Raw genomic sequence first — 25,464 nt, 5'->3', positions numbered from 1 at the left:
TGTTGAAGAAGACAGCTCCATTCGCGCTGCTTCGAGGTTGTTCTGCGTTTACAAGGACGCTCTCAAGAGTCGCCTGAAAAATTGGAAGAATCTTCAACTCAAGCCCTTCACAAACACGTTTTAAAATTGAGTTTTAAGAAGGTTTCATTCATAGCAAATGTTTAATTGAAATAACAAGCAACAGAAAATCCAAAATTCATCGGCTCACACAGCCCGGCTTACGAAGTTGAAAGCAATGAAATGCCCATGCAGTTCTGCATCGAAATGGCAAAAAAGGTTAAGAAGTGGCGTCAAATCTTAACTACATATCAATTGGTAAATAATCCGATGAACTGCAAGCGTTCAAAAAAAATAGCAGCATATCCACGGAGTGAATGATGGAGAGTGGGGCGAAGAATTCGTCCGTCCATTCGTTCTTGCTTCCGTCCGTTCATGCGTCCGTCAGTGTGACCATCCATGCGTCCATCAGCCTGTCCGTGCGTGCGTCTGTTCGTGCGTCCGTCCCTGCGTTCGTCCATGCAGCCGCCCCTGCGTCCGTTCATGCGTCCATCAATGCATCTGTCTAAGTGTCCGTTCGTCCATCTATTCAACACTCCAAGTACAACCATCTCGCATCTTTTCATCATATATTCCCCATATAGAAGCACCGCCATCCAGCGGACATTCCAAGGACTAAACGAGAGGTGGCACACGCACACTTTCTTACGGCTTGCGCTTCGGGTCCACTTCCCACCTTTAACCACCTCCAGTTCATGGTATATACTAGTTCACTGTATTCATGGCACTGCGGCCGAACGCTCGCTAAACCTTTCGAAAACCAAGGAGGTTACGCCCAGCGAGTATGACGTAGCAAACTTTTTCAGTCAGATAGTGCTCAATGTACATGCCAATGGCTGCTAATGGGAAATGAGAGGCGGAGAATTCGGCTTTTACTTTCTTACGGCTTGTGCTTCGTATCTACTTCCCATTTTTAACCACCTCGAGTTCATTCATGGTATATACAAGTTCATTGTATTCATGGCACTGCGGCTCTCTAAAGCTAAACCTTTGTAAAGCTAAGGAGGTTACACCCAGCGAGTATAACGTAGCAACCCTTTCTTGTCAGATAGTGCTCAATGTACATGCCAATGGCTGCTAATGGTGATCGAAGCCTGCGCGTTAACTAAAAGCCGAATGCTCCTGTCTCTCATTCCCCATTAGCAACCATTGACATGTACATTGAGCACTATTTTTTATTGTTCAACAACGCACAGAAGAAGTCTCTCACCGGCACCACCTTGGAGGTCAAAATGTTATACTTGTTACGTATTACAGGGGACGAACGGGTGCCGCTATAAGGAGTTTCGCCCCTAACAGACATCACAAAGAGAGAATGACGGTACTTGACCTGCTAGGAGCTTCGGAGCAACAGTGCGCCGTGATCTGTCTCGATTCGATGCGTGTAGTGCAAGAACTGTGACTATAAAGACAGCGTGAGAGCCCACATACTGAACTTCAAGTTCTTCTACTGGAACACCTGAAGATGGGTAGGTGAACTTAATTTGGTCCTTCAGAACGCGCTTTAGCACGTTTCGGGCTGCTCCCACATCGGAACAGAAAGACCAACTCTCTGCTGCGTCGCGGGCCCGTTGGAGTTCCCGTAACGGTTGTTCGAGTCCGGAGCTTGTAATAGCACCCTCCCATATGGACGGCGTGATGACTTCCCCACAGCGTAACGAGGGGCACCGCCAGGGCATATGTTCCAAGTTAGCTATATCATTGCAACTAGCGAGTTGATTTTTTTTTTTTCGCACTGTCTCGTTTTGCCCCAAAGGTTGGGGTGAAATGAAACACTTGATGCCTTTTCTATTTTTTTTTGTAATAAGCTTTCTAAATGAGGCAATATGATCCTATTTATGTGGCACAAACTTTATAACGGAAGGAAAGTTTCTGCATTTACGTTTAGTCTAGTGGCTAAGGTACTCGGCTGCTGACCCGCAGGTCGTCAGGTCGCGGGTTCAAATCCCGCCTGCGGCGGCTGCATTTCCGATGGAGGCGGAAACGTTGTAGGCCCGTGTGCTCAGATTTGGGTGCACGTTAAAGAACCCCAGGTGGTCGAAATTCCCGGAGCCCTCCACTACGGCGTCTCTCATAATCATATGGTGGTTTTGGGACGTTAAACCCCACATATCAATCAAATCATTTACGTTTAATGGCAACGAGTGGAATATATAATTATGTTCAGTATTTTCACATTTTTGTCTCATTTTACCCACCCTATACCTGCACGTGTGAGTGCTGCCTTGTGCAAACCGCATCGATGGACTAAGGATCACCAAGATAATCTTAGAACCTTCCGATTTGATATTACATGCACAACGCGAACATTACAGATTGTCCTGGAACATACATGGCTGCTAACGATAATGCTGGAACATTTGATGGCACATGCATAAATGCCGACGAACATCGCCGATTGTGAGCTGATTGACGGCCGACGCTCTGTTTGCCGCTATCAGTGCCAGTGCTAAATTGCTACAACCGGACTTTCCGTTGACCAACCACCAAGTTAATCTTAATAAAAAGTTTTATCTTGGAGGTACCAGCTGCTGCCTTCGTTGACGTTACGACCCACGTGGAAATACTGACAGAGAATCTGCTTCCATTATGTAGCTACTAAGATTATTCTAGGAAGAGGCCGCGGGAAAAAAAGAATACTTTAAATAATCATTAGGAGAACAAAAAGGTTTTATTTTTAGGTCCACGTCTTTGGCGCATTGAATAGCCAAAAAAAATAATGAAATCCATTCGCTAACGTCGACGTTATAGTGCCTCTTAACTAATCGATATAAAATTTTTTTTTACACGTGGTGAGCGTTTCTTTCGCATCAAGTGGCTATCTTAGCGTAAGCTTGTAGTTCATTCATTGAGCTGCGTCGAAATTTTTTTAATGCGAAGCATTTCTTAGCGAACTTCGGCGACTTTGAGCGTATCTATCTATCTAGCCGACTACGATTTTCAGCTCTCCTGGCCGTTTCAATAATGGTATCAATACCAAACTTGGTATGACATAACATGACTGTATGAAGAACATATTTGAGTAGTCATAGCATGAAAATCATGACGTGTATGTCATAAATGTCATGAATTACGTTTCATGGTCCTGCAGCTGTTGCGTTGGTTTCGTTCACGTGGCATGTTGCAAATCTGGTATGGTAAGACATGATTGGATGCCGAACACAAGTGATCAACCCTAACATAAGTCATGACATGCGTGTCATGTAACAACATGATTACATGCCACGCTCATGATGCGCTCGCGGCCGTTTCGCTAGCGCCACATATACAAAATTTGCTATTATGGTACGTGAATGAATGGCAAAGGTATGTGACTGGTGCAAACATGATAATCATAAGATGCGTGTCATGAAACAACATGACTACATGCCACGCTCATGATGCGCTGGTGGCCGTTTTGCTAGCTTCAGTTATACCAAATTTGGTTTTATGGGGCGTGAATGAATGACGAAGGTATGATATTGGTGCAAACATGATAAACATGACATGCGCGTTATGTAACAACATAACTAGCTTTACGTCTACCAAACTTGGTATTACGTGACGCGAACGGATGACGGAGCTAGGTGACTGGTGCAAACATGATAATCATGAGATGCGTGTCATGTGAGAACATGACTACGTGCCACAGTCAAGGTTTCAATACATTTCGACGTGACGCGGTGCACGTGCTCACCGGAGTTCATTTTGTCGCATCACGCCGGCGTTGCCACGCCAGGCGCCGGTCCTGTCATTTGCTCGCAAGCGCACGCCACGCTGCGTCTCTGACGCATGCGCGTTTCTGCGCGTCTGGCGTCTCTGTGTCACGAAAAGAGGGAGACGCAGTGTTGTTTCGGCAACGCCTCCTAGAAGGCGTCGGTCTGGGTAACTCATCGGCGCGACATGCAGCATGTCGCATTTCACGCTGGTTGGTGTCGGGCCGCGCCGGCGGACGCTGGTCGCGCCGGTCGGCCCTGGAGTCAGACAATAGAGTGCTCGCGTTTTGCTAACGTAGCGTCCCTGTGCCCAGCGTGTGCGCTCGTCAACGCTACATTGGAGTATATTGGGCCCTTCATTATGCGCTCGCGGCTGTTTTGGTAGCTCCACGTGTGCCAAATTTTGTTACGTAACGTCAATGGAGGACGAAATATATGACTCGTACAAACACGATAATCCTGACACGCATGTCATGTAAGAACATGACAACATACCACGCTCATAGCGTGTTCGTGGGCGTTTCGCTAGCTTCACATATACTAAATTTGGTATCACGTTACGTGAATAAAGAACGAAGGTAAACAACACATCCAAACATGACGATCATGACACGGAAGTAATGTACGGCCTCATTTACCTTTACCTCGTAATGTTGTGCTGTTTTTAAAGAGACATATCAACATTTCTCACTCATTCTTCGCATATCATCGATTCTTACTGTGCGTGGGATCTGCAATTTTTTTATGAATGAACTATATGACCTTCTTATAGACATTTTCTAGCTTAAAGATATTACCTTTTGTATAGGGGTGCCAAATTATAGCATTATAGTCTAACACTGATCACTGATCTGTATGCAAATTTTTTCGCAGCCGCGGTAACCAGAGTTAGCATTTCCTTTAAGTAGAATAATTTTCAGTAAACATAGCTCTAATGTAAAGGAGATGTTCTGAGATTGTTTTATATCAATAAACCAAGATAGTTGTACTGAGACACCTCAGAAAAAATGGTATATTGCCAAAGTTGTACGTAAACATTTAGAACTTTTCTTTTAGTGTTATTCGCATAAAACAGTCTTGTCGAAGATTATACACCACTGCCACCACTGACATCGCGGTGGCAGTGGTGTCAGCGGTGTGATCCGATTCATAATTAACCTGTGTGTTGAGAACATAGTCGTCGGCGTACCATTTTATTTTGAAGGAGATGTCTTTTGTTTTGACATTTATATAATAAAGAAAAAGGAGGGGCCTTAGGACGGGGCCTGTGGGACACCTCAATGCACTGATTGTTGGTTAGATTGACAGCCTTTAAATGCAACAAGCTAGATGTCAAGTACGCTGTAATTCAATTAGCCAGTTCAGAATTTTTAAGCAGATTATGATTTTAAGCAGTTTATTAATGCTTTGTCATGTGATACTTTCTCGAAAGCCTCCGAAAAGTTCATAAAAATTGCGTCAATTCGTTTGACATTTATTCTTACGACAAATCATGAATGTTAGAAACTAGCTGTGTGCAAGTGGAGTATTTTTTCTGAAACCTATGCTGGCATTCTGTCAAGATGTAACGAATTTTAAAAAAACACTATATGTATTATATGCTCCAATCATTTTTATGTGTTAGATCTTCAAGATATCAGTTAGTAGTTCTTTATAGACGGTTTGACACCACATTTATGAAGTGGTATCACTCGGGCTGTTCTCCAGTCACTCATGCGTTGACGTTCTTCTGAAGGAACGTAAGAACACAATGTGCACGCATTTGGAAACCCACTCGGCATACTTTCTTGCGTTGTATGTATCGCCTGGGCCCGAGCATTTCTTCTCACCATGTTTTAAAAGCATGTAGAATATACCCTGCTCGCTTAGTGACACATCACGGATCGGTGACAAAACTGGTCAGCCACATCAGAAGTAAAAAGTACTGGTGAAGACGCAGCCGGCGCACCAAGAAAACCTTTGGCCGTCAGCGCGCCACAAGTTATAACCCTCGAGCCAAAGCACCGCCATCTTCCGGTACGCCGGAAAAGTTTAGTAAATTTTTGTTCCACAGTGCCACCCTCGGCCAGATAATGCACTAAGCCGACGATTACCGATCGAGGCGCGAGCTTCAAGCAGCCCCGTGCAGACTCGCCAACCCACTGACGTCAACGAACACAGGTGAGAACGAATTATATTTCAACCACAACACTTCTTTTCATTGCCCCATTCCGTAGCTCAAAAAGCTTCTGTCGTCGACACCTAGTCTCATTAATGTGCCCGAAACCCGTTGACAAGGTAAGCAGTGTCCGTAGCCAGGGTCTAGTGGTTTGGGTTCCCGCCGTAGTTAGGGGAAGTCATTGGTTCGAAACCTACTGCCGACGCGCAATGGGTGCTGGTGACCACTGTCCCAACACCTTGTTCTGAAATGGGTGTGCAACACCTCAGTGTCTTGCAGTAATTGATTTACTAAAACCACCGAGACGACCATTGTTACCGAGCAGGGTTTATTTATTTATTTTTGTACGCCCAGAATATAGGCTTAGCCCACTCGCCTGCGCATGCCTGAAGGAGTGTACCATCGGCCAAAAAAAGTTTACGGACCACGCGAGCGGGTAACCAAAAGGCCCTTCGTGACACTTCCGCTACGTCATCGGGCAATCAACTGCATCGCAGCACCCGTGACGCATTCCTCCCTTAATCAATGGCCTGCCTGTTTTCTGGCTGGGTACAAATGCATCTCAGCTTGCACTTTTTAACGCGACACGCTTTTTTGGCATATGCGTCTACGTGCTACTGCCTCGAGAGCAGTTTATGAGCACAACTGTTATCAGTCACAATTTTTTTATCACAATTGATACTTAGCCAACCGAATGTCATTAGAAGCACGCCGTGATAGCGCTGCCACTGCTATGAAAATAGAAAAGTGACGGTCATACCGCAGATGAGCGCTTCGCGTGAAAACTGCCAACTAGCAATGCGCTACTTAGCGGTAGAAAATTGAAAAGCTAGTAAATAAGAAGAAGAAATAAGCCATAAATAATACCTTAGTGCTTCCGCCCTAACACTGCGGTCGATGGTAGATGGCGCATGCATCACTAGGTGGCACGGACCGGCAGTTCGGCACGTGCTCGCGTGGTCCGCAAACTTTTTCGGTTGACTGTACGTGTTGCTTCACCTCTAGGCATTGCGCGTTGCTAGGAAGGTGCACTCTGAATAATAGGTTGGCCTTCAGCAGATACGGCTATCGACGCATACGTAAGAAGGACGCAAAGGCAATACGGCTATTTTATCGTATCTCTTCGGCCGTGCAACCTCGCGGGCGCAGATATACAAAAACGGTGAAACAAGGTAGAAAGCTGATTGCAAGCCCGATATGCAGCAGTGTACAGTGTTCAACGCAGAGTGGTTGTTATTCTAAGCCTAATTTGGATAGAAACTTTCTAGAAGTAGACGAAGCAAGAGGATAACTCCAGTTTGTGAAAATGGCGTACACTGCTAACGGACCACATTAACAGGGTTGCTGTTGGGTGGACTTGCAAAGGCGCAACGACTCAAGCCAAAAGTAGGCAAAGTAGCCGCGTCATTTGATGTTAGCGTCAAATGTGTAGGCAAATTGAACCGCGGTTGTATAATTAACAAAGCTTTCACTACTGATGTATAAATGAAATCATTTTGAATAAGCACAACCAGAAGTAGCAACACAATAGCCGTGGCGCCAACTGGAAATTTTCGTCGCCAAACGGGTTGACAAGAAGCCACTTTGACCCAACATTGCCAGCGGTGGCAAGACTGCACATAAATATCTTTTGTTGTATGTACCACCACAAGCTGTCGGGCTTTCGAAATATTTTTGTTCTTTTGTGAACGGTGCACCAATGCAAGATCACTGGCCGTGTGCGTATAAAATGTGCCCACGAATCACTTAGCCTTCCGACCAATTTGGCCAACATGTCATTTACCTTAGAAGGACATGTAAACAGACGTTGGGCATTACTCACCCCGATTTGAGCGTTCGGAAGACGTTTCGCTGGACAGTCACGCCAACTCTACTGTTCTCGCAGATAATCTTGGCGAGGGTCGTCTCCCTTATCGTCCGTAATTGTTCTGCAGAAAAAAGTGAGAATGCAGAGAAGTAGATTAGCTGCGCTTATCTCATTCATTCGTTTGATTGCTCCGGTGATTGATCTTCAATGAAAGTGTGGCAGGTTGGTAATCTTCAATGAAAGCTTCGGTTGAAAGAAGCTTGAAAAATTTTGGCCCTGGAATCTGCAAGTTTCACTGCAAATGTCGTCCAAAGACGATAGTCTTGCGTCTGGAGAGAGTGAACAAAACGTTTGTTGTTCTGCGCAAGAAGATCTTTGAATGGCATTCTGGAGGCGCTGCGTTAGAGCGCCTCGAGCGTGTAGCGGAGGCGAACGAGCGCATCGAGGCACGTGACACACGAGCGCCATCTGGCAGTTATCTTCGAAAACGAAGGCGTGTGCGCCCGCGGAGAAAGATGCGCGCCTGTCTCGGATGTGATAAGGTGTAGAACGCAAAGCGACGGGCAGGTGCCACCACAGTGTCGTCTTAGCAAAGAGTTGGAAACTCTTCCCTTTTTGTGCAACGCGTTGCACTGTCAGCGCAGCAAGATAAACGCTACGGTCCTCAGAATTACTTTTGTGTGCCTTATTTAGTATAAAGGCACATACAAAACATCGGCTTGTTGTAATGGTACCTTAGATATGCGCAATAATTGTTTCTTTTTTTTAATTTAGAATCGCACAAGTATGAACGCTGAAACTTAATATAGGTGGGCGTTGTGGATGGGGTTAGCCGTTCGAGTTATCGTTTGGTGCCTTTAGGGAGATCGTTACCGCACACAAACAGACAAAGATACAGACAAACCAAATTTTTGGCGTCGAAGGTCCCCAAGAAAGACTATCGTCTTTATAAGTATCCCTACGTACAGCTGAAGCGTATTAGCCTAACTATCGGGAAAACACATCGCCTTAGTGTCACTAACCGGTCGACTTCACTGCTAAATGTAGCGCTTATTTTTCTTTTTCACTATAAAAGTGGCTAATATTTTTCCCATTGCTATCTTTTTTCGTCAGTTTGAAGCCAATGCTGATATACTTCAATACACCGATGTATACTTATTTGCTGCTGTTGCTCAAGACAGCGTGAAGTATTTTTACGGTCCATCTGCCGTATGAGTAACAAATATTGGCACCGTGATGCCTCGCTTCGCCTAACGCTACCTCTATGACAATTATTTCAACAATTTCAAAATTTAGCAAAGCTCTACTAAGCAGCTCAGTTTTTCTCGGTCTGTGTAAAGGAGTGTACGCTTTGCAGCTCTTCTAGACATTACATAGGACAGTTGAAGCTCTATTTAACGAAGGGATGACCACGCTCCACTGCTTCCGTTAAACAGGGAGTTTCGTACGATCAAGGAAACGATTACTTGGTCCCTCAAACTTCAAAATTGTAACCTGAACACCGCGGACAGCACCGTTTTTGGCAGCAAGACGCACCTGCCCGTCTGAAAGGTCCACAGTCCGAGGGCGGCCACCACCTTAACGACCACCATGTCCGTGCGATGCCGGCCAGACTATCAAGGGAGCGTGAAGCTATGACAGGCTATCATAGTGCGATAACGCATAGAAAGAATGCTGTGATATTGCGTGTGGTTCCCACGAGAAAGATGCGAGGAAATGCTAATTGATTATCTGTCACATAAACCATGAAATAACCGATGCTCATCAGCACATTTAGCACCATCAGGTACCTAAGAACAATACCAACTGTTGCATCCGTTATTCGGTCCACTGGTGCGACGTCAGCCTGGTGAAAGTAAAGCTGGGCCTGGAATTAAGGCGCGCAATTTTCATCAGAGCGATAACGTGGAAACGCATCCAAGGAAACTTATCCGCCACGGTGATAATTGGAAATAAATCATCGCTTTTTCAGTTAGTTGTTTCAGGAGAAACTCCTGCAAGTGTGGTTTGGTGGCCAAAATTGTTCGTTAAATCGGATTTAGGACCACAATGATGATCACTGTAGGTATTTGCCGCGGAATGACAATTTATTCGTTAAATGGGGAACTTCGTTAAATCGGGCTTCGTTTCGTTGAGTTTTAATTGTACTCCGTATAGTGAAGCATACGTGAACCCCGAGGCTAAAACACGCGATTTTGTCGTCCCTCAAGCGGAAGGCTGGAATGGGATGACGATAGTTATAGCGCGAGAACAAAACGACGACACAGAGACAAGAAGGACACTGTGTCGTCGTTCTGTTCTGGCGCTATAACTATCGTCATGCCATACCAACTAGCCCAAGCTGCCACACTTCTAAGTTCGAATGGGGTAGTGACTTACCTGGCGTGAACGATCCAGCCTGCCCGCCGTGCTCGTAGTAGTAGCGGTCCCCCCATTTCAACCTGGCGATTATGTCGGCCACCACGCAGAGGAATGTGGGTCCGATCATCGCTCCCCGAAGCGGGTGCTCGTTGAGGCCGGCCGAGAAGAAGTCGATGTCCCGAACATCCCTGCGTCAGTGTTCATGACGAAGGCCTGACAAATGCATCGATGCACTCGCATTCGTCAACGTCGAATGCGAGTTCTACCCGATATCTGTCGCACACATGACAGTGAGCCGACTGTGGTTACCCTGTGTCAAGTATGTGGTTGTAACGTAGCTCTAAACATGCCTGTAAAGAGACCGTGATGCAGTAGTTGAAGACTTAGGTGGAATACACACGAGTTTCGTATTTGTGAATCGCATGAGACATGGGCTATATATGCACGCGTGAAGGGAAAACGGGGCTTTTTTTCTTCAAAAGTTTTCTTTCTTTGTCAGACAGAGTCGAATGTATCCAGCAGAAAGTTAAGCGAATAGAAACATAGTGAACATTAATTGCTGGGTTTCTCTGTAGTGTATAATAACGAAAACTTAGCTTTGTCCTACATCACAATTACTACACTATGGAGTTGAAACGACAATTAATGACCACTGTGCTTAACTCGGCCTAAGTGCCTGTTCAATTCGTTTGGTTATGCATATATCAAAGATAAGCTGCGGAGTGATCGTCACATTATTGATCTGCTTTTTGTGTCACTATAGGATGAAAACCGACCCAATACCTTTCTATTGATTCGCCACATCTTCTGCGAGGCGAATACAATTTACACCTGCAAGATTTCTCACTTCATAACCCAACTAACATTCCATCGTAGGTGGCGGTGCGTGCAATCTTTTGGAATCCATTCTGCTGCTCTATTTTTCCGTCATTTATCTGTCCCACACACTAGGATGCCCGCTTGGCGACAAGTCTCTCTTCGAATGCCGGATATAATAGCGACCATCCCCTGTTTTCACACTGATCCCCTCTGTATTCGTTTTGCTTCTTGCCTTCTGCCCTAGTTTTTGTCCCCTGTGTCATTTGTGAAACACACTGATTGGGCACTTTGGCTTTTAAGTACCTGCATTTGTTAAAGGCCAGCTCCGGTCTGACTGAGTGTGCGCACGTGTGCTGCCGAATGTGCTGTGTTTTTTCTCTCTTCCCTCTCTGCTCACTATCTTTCATCTCCCCCATCCCTCTCCCATGCGCAGGGTAGCAAACCGGCTGCCTATAGGCTGGTGAACCTCCCTGCCGCTCTTTTCCCTCTATTTTCCTACCTTCCTTGCGGTGATTTTTCGAGGTCAATGAATCTCAATTAAATTCGCTAGGTACGTTCCTTCGCACATTTCTGTCATTTATGCCAAATTACAGGCTTGAGAGATGTGCTGATTGTTTGCAAATGAATTTCGAGAATTGCCTCGAAAAGCTCACCTCACTCCCCAGAATTATTGGCAACACTGTCTATGTGACGTAATGTTTGGCATGTCAACAGAAGTGACGCCACCGATGGCATCGGTACTTAGGCCGCTACAACGTTTATTGTGCTCACCACGAGGTGACGGCGGCGGTGTTTGGCATAGGTATAGCACGAGGAAGCTTTCTCCCATCCTCTGTGGTGTTTGGCCGGTGCTTCGCTGGTCTGGATTTCACAGTTTTCATACTGCGCACCAGCGGGACCAGTATACGGCCTGTGGTTATTACCAAATAGTACGTCATACGCAGACAGGCCACCCCATTGAGTTTCAATTTCGGCATTGCACTTTTTTTGCTTACTAAACTTTTTTTCAAATTTCCTGAGCAATTCAGCTATTGGGCTCGTGACAAGAGTGTCTCAGAAACCTGGAAACTCTGTTACCTTGACATGGTCGAAAAATCACCGGGGTTGGCCTTTCAAGTTCGCCGCCAGCACTCTCATACACCGACATTAATTTTTCTCTAAATTTCGTTATCTTGAACAGCGTCTTTTATGGCTAAGAAACCTTGATAGACATGCTCTTCTGCATAGTGTAGACAACTGCCAATCGGAGGAGAATCTGGCCACGCTGGGTTAGTTGTTTTGTCATCTTCAGAGACCCCTAAGTTTATTTTAGTTCTCAATGCATCGTAACTATATGATAGTTTGACAAAGCACTCGAGCTATCTTGCACAGCCCCCTGTTTAAATATGAGCTAAACGTGTCAGATCATCGAGTCATCGTTATGAGCGAACTGACACTTTGACGAGCAGCATAAACCCTTTTCAAAATTGTAAAGCTAGCTTTTCTGCTATGCAGTATGAACAACCAATGGCGGCAAATCTAACTTACTGCAAACAGCCTGTTCAAGCGCGGATTGCTTGCACTCTGACGCGAAAAATGTAGAGTCGACTTTCTCGATATAAAGATGCTTAGTATACGAGCCCCAACGCGTTCTTCTATAGTACGGCGTCTCCGCTTAAAGCATGACAGAAGTCGCCATTATTTGGGCAAATGTGTAGGCATAGAAGCGCACTTGAAAATTATGAAAAGGACTTAATAACTCACCTAACACCCTAACACTCACCTAACTCACCTAACATCAGCCAGTGCTGCCACACGATAATTGCCACAGAGATCACCTTCACTGTGGTTTAAAGCAACTTCATCCACGTGCAAGGCAATCTCTGTGACTCCCGCAATCGCAGCTGTCGTGAGTCCAAAGGGCCTTTTTCGCGCCTTACATGCCCCGAGTCCCATCATCACACCTCGTGCTCAGCAAACAGCTATCGTAAATTACGCATCACGGGAATTTTATGCATACAGATTAGCCAACCCCTAGAAGCTGTAGAAGATTGCCCGTTTCCGCGAGGATGTGGTGCTCGGTGTGACCACCAGGCCCACAGAGCCCTAATGTCTTCTTTCAACAAAACTGGTTCGGACCTGCGTTTATCGGCTTTTTTTTTTTTGCGTGACTACTTATTTGTGTTAACGTCTGTGCGTTCTTTAGTTTTCTTTCCTCCTACCTTTCTTTCCTCGGTGTTTTCTGTTCCCGAAGAAGCAGGCAGGTGCTGTGCCCCTTTAGGTGGCAGTTGTCAGCCTGTTTCCCTCCCTAAATCCTTTGTGTGTTCATTTTTTTTTCGGTATATCCAGATCAAATAATAGAAACATAGGAATAGTATCCTAACCATAAGACCAACAGGACCACTGAATATGTGTCGAGCCGGCTGATCCGGAGACTCCTTGTAATCCATAAATACTGATATAATGTTTTGTCGGTACGTCGAACGTCACTTCTAGGTAATTTAGTCAAAAATCACTAGTAGAGTATTGACGAAAAAAAACTAACAGTGTTTCGATATGCGCATTGAACCCCGGGCGTTTCGAATACCTTACAAATACACGCGTTTGGTTTGCACAATAATTTATTTATTTCGGTAAAGGAATGATCACGTCATCTAACACGCTACATCTGTTTCAACTAAGTTCCACTGCGACTCCACGACAGGAAAACTTACTCGTAAATCTCCGAGTACAGGCGAACGGTGTCTCTCGGCATCAGGTTGTGGCCAACGAGATCCTCGAAGCTCTTGACGGTGACGTTATGACACAAGTGGGCGTAGTCCACGTACGGCCTGATTCCATGGTCCCGACCCCTTTGAATGTCGATAGCGAAGAGGTCCTGTCCGAAGGGCTTGTCTGCCTGCCGGTGCAGGTAGTTCGTGACCGCCTTATCGCCGTACCTGTGGGTCACGTTACGTACATGTTGTCACGTTCTGGTGATGGTAGATAAAACAGCAGGGAACACTTCATTGAAGAAGGGTATTTTGGTTCAACTTGAGCCTGCAACCACATCGAATCAAACATGACTCAACGAAGGCGGCAACACGTGCGAAACGTAAACGCTCCTGTTGAGTCTCTTCCTATTAGTCCTTGTGTGGCTTCGCAATAAAAAAGTTTACTTCATATTGCATGAAAATGTATGGCATTCGAAATAAAAGCACCGCTACCTATCAGTAGCTTGCCATGGCTCTCCCACGAGTCCGCGCAAAGTGCAGTCTTCCTTCAGGTAGAAGTCAAACGGTTGGAAATAAACATCCTTTAGCGGGGTCGCGCCCCACTGTGTGCCGTTCGAGCGAAGCCTGCATTTCAAACATGAGAAACTGTATCACTCTTCAGGGCACAGATGTCCTTGAAGAGAGCTAATTAATAAACACACGTTCCAGAGACTTCAGCGAATCTTCACTCCCCCGGAGAAACTTCGCGCGAGCAATACGACATCCAGCGTAACAAAGACAATGTTAAAGAAGCCGATAGTTATAGCCCAAGAACAGAACGACGTTAAAGAGACAAGGAGACTTGCGTACCCTCTTCAGCCAGTACTCGGGAGACGGTTTGACTGATATTGTCGTCGCTCATTTCTCGCACTATAACTACCGTCATGTCATACTAACTAGCCCAAACAGCCACACTCTTAAGTTAAGCTAGCATCAATGATGGCGTGCTCACAAGCTGAAGAGGCCTTGTACGTTTGAGTGACCGAATCGAAAGGCAGCCGAGCTGAATTCGTTGACAATGGTTGGATCCACACGTGCGTTGTACTTGGTGTATCCTTCCCCGAGTGGCCTAAGGTTGTAACGGGTCATGGCCGTGCCCCCAAGTATGACCGGCAGCCATTCGTTGAATACGATGTGTTGAAACCGAGATTCAAGGATCCTTCTGCAAAAAAATATGAAGAAAGAAGTGCGTAAAGTTTATATCTAACATTCGCGAAAAAGATGTAACACCATCCGTTTCCGAACCTAAGGAATGCATCGTAAGCTTAAATCATTTCGCGTTCTCTGAATGAACGTCTTCAAGGTTACTCAGCGCACGACATGATGTGGCCCGCTTGAAATGTTGGCCCATGTGAGTGACTGGAACACTTCAACCGCAGTTTTCGCAGGGGCGGCGCCAGGGGGGGGGGGCAAGGGTGGGCTGGAGCCCCCCCAAAATTTTCGCCTGCCCCCCCTATGCCCACCCAAGTGCCCGGAAGCATATATTGAAAACCTAGTAGGAGCAGAGCTAGCTTGCCCCCCCGGAGGAACTCACTTTTCGTGGTTGCCCCCCCCCCCCCAGTAAAAACATCCTGGCGCCGCCCCTGAGTTTTCGAATGCGTCCCCTCTTCGGTCATTACTCGGGAGACGTGTCAGGTTGGTTTTACAAATTTTGTCGTCTTTTGAGCAATACCTTTTTGTTTTCGTGCGACGAGAAATCATAAGCCACAACTAATAAGATCAGCAGATATTCAATAAAAAAGGCTATAGGGTGCAATATTTTTTTTATTTTAACAGTAGTACGATGGTTCTTGCGAAAATTTGAATCAATCAAATTCAACGAAAAGTAACCTTTTCTATCTGTGGGAATACTCCATGCGACGCGGAATCGATAGAGCATTGGACGCGTAATTGCAATGATGTGAGCTCAGATAATATTGACCAAAAAGGTGATGTTTTGTCCCCTTTATTGCCTTTCAATTTGCGTGAAGATCATTTCTCTGCATGTTAAAGAAACACATATAATATCTCTTATGCTTTCCTTCACTGCATTGTCGGTTGGTGCCATTATTTTTGTCCAACGGAGAAACATATATTCCTCCAGTGATTCCGCTTTTTTTGTGAAGACATAGAGAGAAAGAAAGACAGAGAGAGACGTCCCAAAACTAGTCGCGACCCACAACTAGGCAACCGTGACGGGTTTCTTTATCCATCTTCATCGCATCACATCATTTTCATTAGGATAACATTTTTATTTATTTATTTGCTTCCTATTAAGAATGCACACAGGCGCACTTACTTCGTTACTTGAAAAATGCTCTCGTCATTCCAGCTAGGATTATTTCTAGCCAGCGTGTTAGCGATCCTGTTGTGATCCTTGAGAAATAAGGTATGCAGAGACATGAGACCTGGATTTTGGTTGCTCCGGAAATCACCTGCGAATGAAGTTAACCATTCTCTTAACGTATTTTCATTAACTACTTGAAAAGCCACATGCTAAACAAATTGTGACATGAGTGTAAATAAAAAGAGGTTGTCTTGAGAGAAAGCATGCATGCTTTGGTTAAAACCGCATCATCACCTTCGAGATGACCGAGAATTGCCGCGTATGGCATCAATGTGCACTAAATGTGGTGTTCTTAAACAAAGACCCAAGTTGAACTTATAAATATATATATATATATTTTTGTTATTTATTTATTTCATTTCGAAGCCTTGCAAGAAACACTGACAAAGTTTATAGTGTCTTAAATAATTTCCTAGAATAACCCCTTGTCTCGGAACTCATTTTCGCTCAAGGGCATTCGCTTTGTTGCTACTTCCTGCGTTGTTTTGGATAACAAAGAACAGCTAAGTGCAAGCAACCATCAGAACGTCACTGCGTTTGGATTCCACGTAACCACATCATAAATATGACACCATGGAATCTACATTTCGTGGCGAATGAAGCTTAAATGGTTGTTAAAATGATTTATTGCCCTATTTAGGAGATGCGGAACAATCCAACAAAGTTGTAAAGTTTTTTTTAAGTTTTAAAACCCTGTTTTTGCGAACATAACTAAATATTAGATGAGATTCATATCAGTGATCGTTGTTCCTTTGACCCTTGTTGAATTTTCGGAACATGGTCTTTTTTTTAAACTCCGCACTCACAGAATATAGCACTCATAGACGACAGTCAAGACATCTACTTTCAATGGTGCTGTGACACATTTATGCGTGAGAAGTCTCAAAGTACAACCTCGAGACGGTTGCAGCGAATCGTTGAACCGAGAATTTATCACTAAAAACTCTTCTTTTGCAATATTCTTCTGTCATTTTTTTTCTTGCTCTTTGGAATAATAAGTGCATGCGCCGGGCAGACATTATTACAAGGGTGTAGGTGACAAACAAATATAGTATAGAATATAACGAACTCTACCCATACAGAACTAAATTAAATGAAAGGATCAGCAAGTCCTACCCACACTAGTGAAAATAATGTAGAAAATTTTAAATATACTTGTTGTGCTAGGCATAATCAGACGCTTTGTTTCTTCATCATGACTGCTCATCATGTACGGGATGATGACAAAGTATTTGTTTATGTGCTGTAACCCCATCTTTAAGGCAAGTTGTTGTTTCTATGATTCACTAGGAAAAAAAAACTTCAATACTAAAATTCAAAATTTAATCTATTTTTGATTATCTTATAATTCCTTTGGCAACCGCTCGTTACGTTTATTAACGTACTCGTTGAAAGACATTCTCGAAAAGCAACTCCTGAATATATATGAAGAATCTCGAGGTGTAACCTTCTTCTATCTAATCGTAATACTAACCGTATCCATCAAGTGACGAACACGTGGCAGACCCATGAAAGCCTACTAATTTACCTGTTAAGTTAAATATAAATATTATATTCTAAACTTGGTGAATCGTTCGTATACAGCAAAGTATTTATCTCCCAAGCTGTTGTTTAGTTTGTTTCGTGCTTTCTTAAACACGTGCAAGATAAACAAGAAATGTAATGACAGCATCCTATATCGAATTGATGATCTTTAGTACAGCTTTAGCCCAGCCGTGGTGGTCCAGTGGCTAAGGTACTTGGCTGCTGACCCGCAGGTCGCGGGATCGAATCCCGGCGGCGGCGGCGGCGGCTGCATTTCCGATGGAGGCGGAAATGTTGTAGGCCCCTGCGCTCATATTTCGGTGCACGTTAAAGAACCCCAGGTGGTCGAAATTTCCGGAGCCCACCACTATGGCGTCTCTCATAACCATATCTTGGTTTTGGTGCATTAAACTCCACATATCAATCATGAGTACAGCTTTAAATCAGCAGCATTGATTAATTTCCTACGTACCAGTCTTGAAGCAGATCTTGCCTTCACTTGGACGACTGCATCTGTCGTTCCTAGGTTGCAGACTCGGGGGCAATCTGACAGAGCCCTCTACCTCTCGATATTTCAGCAATCCTTGAAGATGATAGATATAGAAAGATCATCGAATGAGTTAGACGACCGGGGAGCAATTCCAACAGGCTAACGATGGGATAACAATTGCAATAATGATTTTCTATTTTTTCTAAATGAGCTCACTGACTTTTGCACAGCCTGTGGCTAAAACTGCGTTTTATCATCAACACGGTGATTAATAACGTTCGTCACGCTTCCCTTATCATTCTGCTTCTCCGATTTTATGCTGGTAAATATTGTAATATTATGCAACGTTACGCAAGAAGACGAAGCCTTACTCCTTCACACTGAACTATCAAGTCCCTTTCCTGATGTATACTTTTTTTTTTACTTTTGGCGTTTACATTTTTTTTTCTAAGTTTATAGAAAGAAGTTTTATTCAAGCAGTATAGTAGACTTGTAATATAATTTACAGTTCGGGTGTCCATTGTATACAGGCTATTTAACAAATTTACAATTTAACAAAGTAAAAATTGTGTGACTTTGTGCAAGGTTGTCCATCCAGCATTGCTGTTTATGAAGAAACACAATAACGAGAGGAAGAAAGATAGTGAGACATAAAGAGAGATGACATTATAGCTCCACTAGCAGCATAATTTCTTTTAGAAAATGGTGAGCTTAAACAAAAACATATAGGATGATATACCCGCCACTTGTGTGTCATATTTCGTGCAGAAGACAAACTTTGTCAGCGCAAGTTGCTTGGAATTCATACACTCAGCTCGGTCAAACGCTCTTTACTTAGTGAAAAGGTCCAGAATGCGGAAACTACGTCATGGTTACTGTGTACCTTTCTAGCTATCATAAGCACAATTCTCACGAAGGTTGCTAGCTGCGAGTGATTTGCGACCAACCCCGCCTGGTAATGTCTTCATATCTGTATAAATTAGTTGTTCTGATCGTCTTCTCCTAGGGGGTGTCATGGAAAAATAATTAGACCCCATTATTTTTAAGGAATGTGTACTGTTAAGACCGGCCCCAGCGTTGGGATTCTCCGAAGGTTTGCGAACCCCTTTGGGAGATCGTCGACGCATTCCCGGGATAGCCTGCACCTGAGACGGCCTTGCAGCCAAGCGAAAGCAAAGGTCAACGCACTGGTTTTGCGCTAGGGAACCAAGCAAGAGGAGTTGCGGGGAGAACCGGTTCTTGACCGACTGTGTCGTCGACCCCCACCTCCCCATTCAGGCTCCTCCCTCTCGCCGAGAGAATTCCGGAATCTGCTGTGCGTTCGTGACCATGTTTGGGCATTTTTTAGGGCGTCGTGACCATATTTGGGCGTCGTGTTAGGTTGTGCCTCTCCATGTGTTGTGAGGTGTATTTCCCCTCCCTCGTGGCCGAGGTGCCGGGGCCACCGTATTGGCTGACGATGCGGACAATGCGCCCAGTGTTGGCAACGCGGCGCTATAAAATGCCGAAGACGTTTTGTATCTCTCTCTTCTCTCTTTGGATCAGTTGACCACTTCTCAACATGTAAATAAATCTCTGTCGTTCGTTCGGGCGCTTCTTCTCACTGACTTGTCGGACGATGGATCCTGCTACGGGGCCAGCTACCGAAAACGAGACCGGCAGGACCCGGAGTCCCAACAGTACATACCAACCTTATGCTTGAGGTATAAATAACGGAATAGATATCTTAGCTCTTTTGCGTGATATAGTAAACGAATCAGCTTGTATAACATATTCGTTAGGCTGTCGATCTCTGAGTTTCGCTGTATTCCCTTATTATATTGAAGTTGAATTTCAGTTAGCTTCAAAAATTACTTGAACATATGTCACCTCACGGACCTTAGTTCTTCTATGTAGCTATGACGGGTTTTCAATGATATCTTGCTTTTGTCTTCCATTATTCTTGGCTTTGTTGTCATTTTTATCTCTGTGTGGTAATACTGAGTGCGCAAATAACGGTTATCTGCTATCTGCCCGGAAATGCTGTCAAGCAGTTCAAGTTTTTCGGTGGGCAGCATAATTATATATGCTATTTTATCAGGGGTGCGATCATTGAGTGATACTCTTGTATTTCTTACTAGCGTATTCCGTCGAGAACGTACATCTGGTTTCACAAATATCTAGAGATCTTTGTAACAAATAGAAATATATGGTCCTAACTCAATTTAACTGTTATATTGGACACATATCGTATCCAAAATAACCTGACCAAAAGGTCAGTTATCTCTCATAGTAGTTATTGAATAATAGTTGATTAACATAGTTGAAATCTTGTGAGAAGCTGGGCTTGTTGCACCTCCTGGTGATTCAGACCTTCACCACACGGTTCTGCCCTCACGGCATCCGATATACGCTTCGGCTGTGCGCGCAGCACAGTTAACGCTTAGAATACACAAGCGAGCATCAACACTGACGTGTGAGTACCACCACCAGACACCGAATTCAGGAATAAGTATAGTCACCCGAAGGATTTTCAATTACCTTGATAACGTAAATTTACTAAACCACTTCAGCCAAACATACCTCGAACGAATGAGCGAAGGCTGTTCGTGATGTCCTCGTTGGTGCCATAGATATGCGAGGCGTCGATGAACGATGTCCTAGAGTTCATTTGTTCTCTCGGTCCTGTGAGGAATGGAACGCGTCCGCAGTAGATCGGAGGCGTATCTTTCAAACCAAACAGCTACAAAATTCAAGTATTAGTGAAATGCACGCCATTTCTGTGAAAGCTCGCTCTTTATTTTTGCACCTTACGCTTAGTGAAACTCCTCCAAATGTGCACTAGTAGATTTTGCGCACTCGAGTGGTGGTCGTTCGGTGCATTCTAATGTGTAACGTTGTGCGAGTCAAAGAAAGCAGAAATATAAACGAAAGCCTAAGATTTTCAAGCGGAAAAAAAGAAAAGGCGAAATGCAATACGTGACTCGTAATTATTCTGTGCTTTTTTTTTTACCTGCGCAGAGAGTGTGTCCATAAACGTGAAAATTCAGCAAAATTTATTGCACCACGCTGACGCCATATTGAGTACTGGTATGGCACGACCTCCTAAAAATATTGCTTTCTCTGCTCATATGATGATTTCTAATACATCAAGCGTTATATCTTTCTGGAATTGGCATGTTATTGCCAAAGTTTTAAGCGAAAAGCGGGAAGCCACAGCAAGAAGAGAACAGAGGTCAAAGAAAGAGATAAGTCATGTTTCAGCACATGTATGAGCAAAGAAAATCTTTTAACCATCAAAAAAGACACCTTCCTAAAATTAGTTTTCATTGTATAGAATTTGGATTTGAGGGCATAAATCTTAACGACCAACGAGGGGCGAACAATATGAAATCCCAAGAGCTGCACTCACCCAGTGGACATTGGCAGCAAGGTAGGGAACGTGTGAACGGCAAAGATGACACATTGAACTGGGAGTAAAACGGATCGTTCCCAAACACCGGTATGGCCAAGCTCTCAGTGTCATTGCTGAAGCTGTTCCGGGCTCCTAAACGAAAAATTTATAACGCGCAGTGAAGCAACACTTCAGGTACTAACGTGGCCACAGATGTCGTAAACTTAAAGTTTAGCTGAACATAATTTAGGATTAGGCAAGCGGTGCACAAATATCGAGCGAGAAACCAACAGATTGTCACACTGTACTGGCCGCTATAGATTAAGTGTTTCAGAGAGAGTAAGTTCTGAATTTAGCCTCTTTGTTGGGTTAACCCATGCTTCGAAAAAGAGGCAACTTTAAAAACTGTGCAATAGCGACAAGCACAGTAGTCAGTCACCGCAAACAAGACTCACGGGTCAGGATGATCCGCAGCCCTAATATGTGATTGTAGTACTTAAGCAACAGAATAGAAAGTTGGGCTAGTTGGATATGCATGATATAACTGTCAGTTCAAGCACACGAATAAACAGAAAAGTCCTCTCTTTCTTTCTGTTTATCCGTGCGCTTGAACTGACAGGTACTTAAGCAGCACAGTAATGGCCGCAGCTGGCGTACGGTCGATCTCTGGTGCTTGCGTGCTCTCGAGAACAAAAGGTTCTACTCGCGTCGCTCGAGCTACCACCCTGAATTTGAAATGTTAAACGCGTAGTGGAGTGTGCTGCCAGCACAATTGCACTAGCCTAATGGCTGCGCAGTACAGGTCTGGCACGAGACACTTTTTATAGGTCCCACATCAACTAAACAGTTCACGTTGTCGTTAAATTCCTTAAAACAGAACGAAACACCAATCTTAGGTGAAGAAACTTCTTTTGGCCAACGACTCTTGTGATATGCTCATTGACTCACCCCTCTTTCTGTTTTACAAATTGTCGTGCTAAAGAATGTTGTCGATGTTGGAACATGTTTATTGGCGCAAAGGCGTGTTTTTCTGGACGTCGTATACGGGCAATACGCACCTAAGAATGTTTCCAGTGGGGGTAAGGTTCCCGTGGGCGTGAAAGCAATGTCATGATCAAGGAACTGTCCGAATGTCATTCCCAAGTGGCTGACGCTCCACTCTGGTACGTCCTTCTCCGTGTGCACCATGTACGAGACCAAGCGGGCACTCGGCAAGGGTCGACCACTGCAAGACTCCCGTGGCTCGTTGATGCCTGCAATGACGAGGCATCATTGCATCACTCTGGTACGCGGCGGAAGCACATGCTTGATGCACCACGTGTGAGCCCATGCAAGTGGATTACAAATAAGTCTTTTAACGCACCTACTCATTAGTCATTATGGACGTTGGAAGTACTCAACATCCCGTATGGTAACATGACTGCGTGGCATATGGTTTCTATCATTATGAGCACTTCATGTGAATGTTCGCCGTCGCCGTCATGTTCTGTATGATAATGTCATGCACCACGTATTGTGAACAATACGTGGTGCACTGTATCCGACGTAGATGTAGAGTCGGAGGTGGCGTAATCTTGTATTTCTGAGGTGTCATGGAACAAGAGGCTATGAGAACTTTCCACCTGCCTCTTATTTTTTATAGCACTCTAGCACTGTGGCAACGAACCTCAACATGCAGAGAGCGCTGTGCACGTGTTTGGTGGGAAGTGCGTCCGCTTGCACTGCACATTTGTATTTCTCGAATAGTTGGTAATGCTACAGAAGATTCAACCTGACCACCAGGAACAAAGGGAAGGGCAGACAGGACAGCTATGAAATCAGATGTAGAAAGAAGCAAGCAAATGCAGGAAAGTTACCCGTCACGGGTCAGGATGACCCGCTGCCTTAACAGCACGTCCTTAGTTCTAGTCCAGTGGCTAAGGTACTCGGCTGTTGACCCTCAAGTGACGGCATCGAATCCCGGCTCCATTTTCGCTGGAGGCTAAAATGCAGTAGGCCTGTGTGCTCAGATTTGGGTGCACATTAAAGATTCCCAGGTGGTCGAAGTTTCCGGTGCCCTCCACTACAGCGTCTCTCATAATCATATGGTGGCTTTGTGACGCTAAACCCCACATATCAATCAATCATCAATCGTCCTTATTTGGCACGTCCGGTTCGCTAACCTCCAGCGGGAGAGGAATGGATGAATTAAAGTATAAATAGTATGGAAGAGAGAAATGTCTAAAATTGCGCACACGCTGTCTTGTTTTCATTGAGAGTTGAGAGCGAATGTAAATAATGGCATAATTCAGAGCAGAATGCCATTGGATGATTTACTCTCGTCCAGCTATGGCGGGGATGCCACCTGCGTGAAGATGCGCCAAACAAAAACGTTTTGTCCACAAAAGGGCTTTAAACTTTTACATGCTCAGCATTAGTTTAACTCCCAAGATTCCAGCTTCCTTGGACGCATCTACACCACGCACAGCTAAGCGTAGAAGAACTTGATGCCCAAGTTCCTAGGTTCTGCAACGTTGCAAAAGACCAGAAATCTGCTGATTTTCCTCTGGTAGTTTGGTACCCTTCCATCTTTTATTTCTTTTCTCCCCTCTCAGAAGTGTTGACAGTCATTGTGTCTATTCTAATTGAAATAATCAGCCTGTTTCTTGATTGCCTTTCTTGTTGTGCAAGGTATACAAAATTTTTAGCAGAGTAATAAGACAGTAACAATAAAATTTTGCTCACCGTCGCTGTAAGAAGCCGGCAACAACCTACGTTCACATGAGTAGGCCTGTCCCCATTGCGGATGCTCCAAGTTGTTGCAGCTGCCGTCGGGCTCCCTGTGCCGCTGAAGATGATCACAAAAAGTAGGTGTCTTCACCGGGCATGAGCCACACACTTCGCTTCGCTCCATTTTGGGCTTTCGGATGATGTGCGATAACTTCTCTTCGTCTATCCTAGCATGCTCCCCAAGTCTGGAACATGAGAAAGAATAAGCGTTACATTTATTTGCATTTACGCATACGTTTAATTCACAGCATATGTAAACAGAGCAGAATTTTGGCGTTCTAGTGTCTACTGTTGCACAGGCAGCCAGGAGAACTTGCGCCCTGGCGGCTGAAGTGAAATGAACTTTATTTGATCCTGCAGAACCGGTCAGACACCCCACTGCCTCTGCCCACTCCGTGCCCGACACTTGTGTTTCCGGGCGGCGTGGTTTCGGTACCTTAAACCCATGTCATGGTTTAATAATCATGTCATGGTTTGGTAACTTAAACCCACCAATCAACTGATGCTTGACTGATGGAATTTTTTTTCGTAGTTTGATGCGGAAACCTTCCATGATTTATTATTGTTTCCGGGGAAAACAACATGAAACCACATTCTGCGCGCTGCCTCACACATTAAAAAAAAACTGTCACATACTCGGCCAACTTTAAACTTATGTCAGCAATGTGCGTATCTTTCTAAAACTTCTTGGTCCACACTCACCGCCAGAGGACCTTGCGCATGGCTTCTTCGTGGATGGCGGTGAGTCTTGCGTTGCTAAATGCTCTTTTCCTTGACCGCTCATTGCCTTGCACATGTGGGGCGAATGGGCAGCCTGACGACAACAGTGGGTCATTCTGCTTTACTGAAAAATAAGGAAACAGGGAGCCTGCAGGTTTCTTTAAGATTAAAATGAATGCTGTATGACGCGACTCTCAAGGTAACAATTTTCAACTTTTATGCGAAAGCATTGAGACTAATCAATCAATTCAGCAAAAGTAATTCCCTTCAGAGGCTGTGAGCTCAGTATAATCTGTTTTTTTTTCTTTGATAATCACATTGCTATTAAATGAGCCATGTATATGCGATGTGTTAAGCACTCACGACATATTTAAAATGAATGTGATGTCTTGAAACGAGGCTATTGTTGAAGGTTTTAAATGTTGAGAACCTTGTATATGACTGTTGATGAGTGACAGCAGTTAAGTGTGGGGGTGGGGTGGATTGTGGTGATAGCTCATAGGCCACTGGCATGTGCATTGTTGCGTCTAGATGCCCACCACTTCTTGGTAGCCTGTCCGCGCTTCGCTCTAAACAGGACATTACTTCAATACACACTCAAACGCGAAAAGCGGGTGCAATATTGCCAGCAAA

At 44.6% G+C, this 25,464-nt stretch overlaps 1 protein-coding gene across 1 annotated transcript; it reads right to left on the bottom strand.

Moving 5' to 3' along the window:
• Window positions 1-7,728: 7,728 nt before the first annotated feature.
• Window positions 7,729-24,833, bottom strand: LOC119172838 (chorion peroxidase). Its single transcript, XM_075893164.1, has 12 exons — window positions 24,814-24,833; window positions 24,097-24,296; window positions 22,401-22,595; window positions 21,361-21,495; window positions 20,532-20,633; window positions 17,952-18,062; window positions 15,908-16,043; window positions 14,582-14,791; window positions 14,098-14,214; window positions 13,591-13,815; window positions 10,097-10,266; window positions 7,729-7,838 (listed from the first exon to the last, which is right to left on the bottom strand). Exons 1-12 carry the CDS (start codon window positions 24,831-24,833, stop codon window positions 7,729-7,731), a joined length of 1,731 nt encoding a protein of 576 aa, XP_075749279.1.
• Window positions 24,834-25,464: the final 631 nt, after the last annotated feature.

The sequence above is a fragment of the Rhipicephalus microplus genome, chromosome 4 (genome assembly GCF_043290135.1).
Source record: "Rhipicephalus microplus isolate Deutch F79 chromosome 4, USDA_Rmic, whole genome shotgun sequence".
NCBI classification, from domain to species: domain Eukaryota; kingdom Metazoa; phylum Arthropoda; class Arachnida; order Ixodida; family Ixodidae; genus Rhipicephalus; species Rhipicephalus microplus.
Note: the sequence above shows the minus strand (reverse complement) of the source record. Positions and strands in the feature narration are given on the sequence as shown.

Bases quoted from the DNA above. Each gene is read 5' to 3' on its own strand.
- LOC119172838 (XM_075893164.1), bottom strand. From the start codon at position 24,833: ATGCGCAAGGTCCTCTGGCG. The intron at 16,044-17,951 runs GTACGTAGGAAA...CTTCATTCGCAG, and splicing joins CAAGATCTGCTTCAAGACTG to GTGATTTCCGGAGCAACCAA. The intron at 14,792-15,907 runs GTAAGTGCGCCT...ATTTTTTTGCAG, and splicing joins AGCATTTTTCAAGTAACGAA to AAGGATCCTTGAATCTCGGT.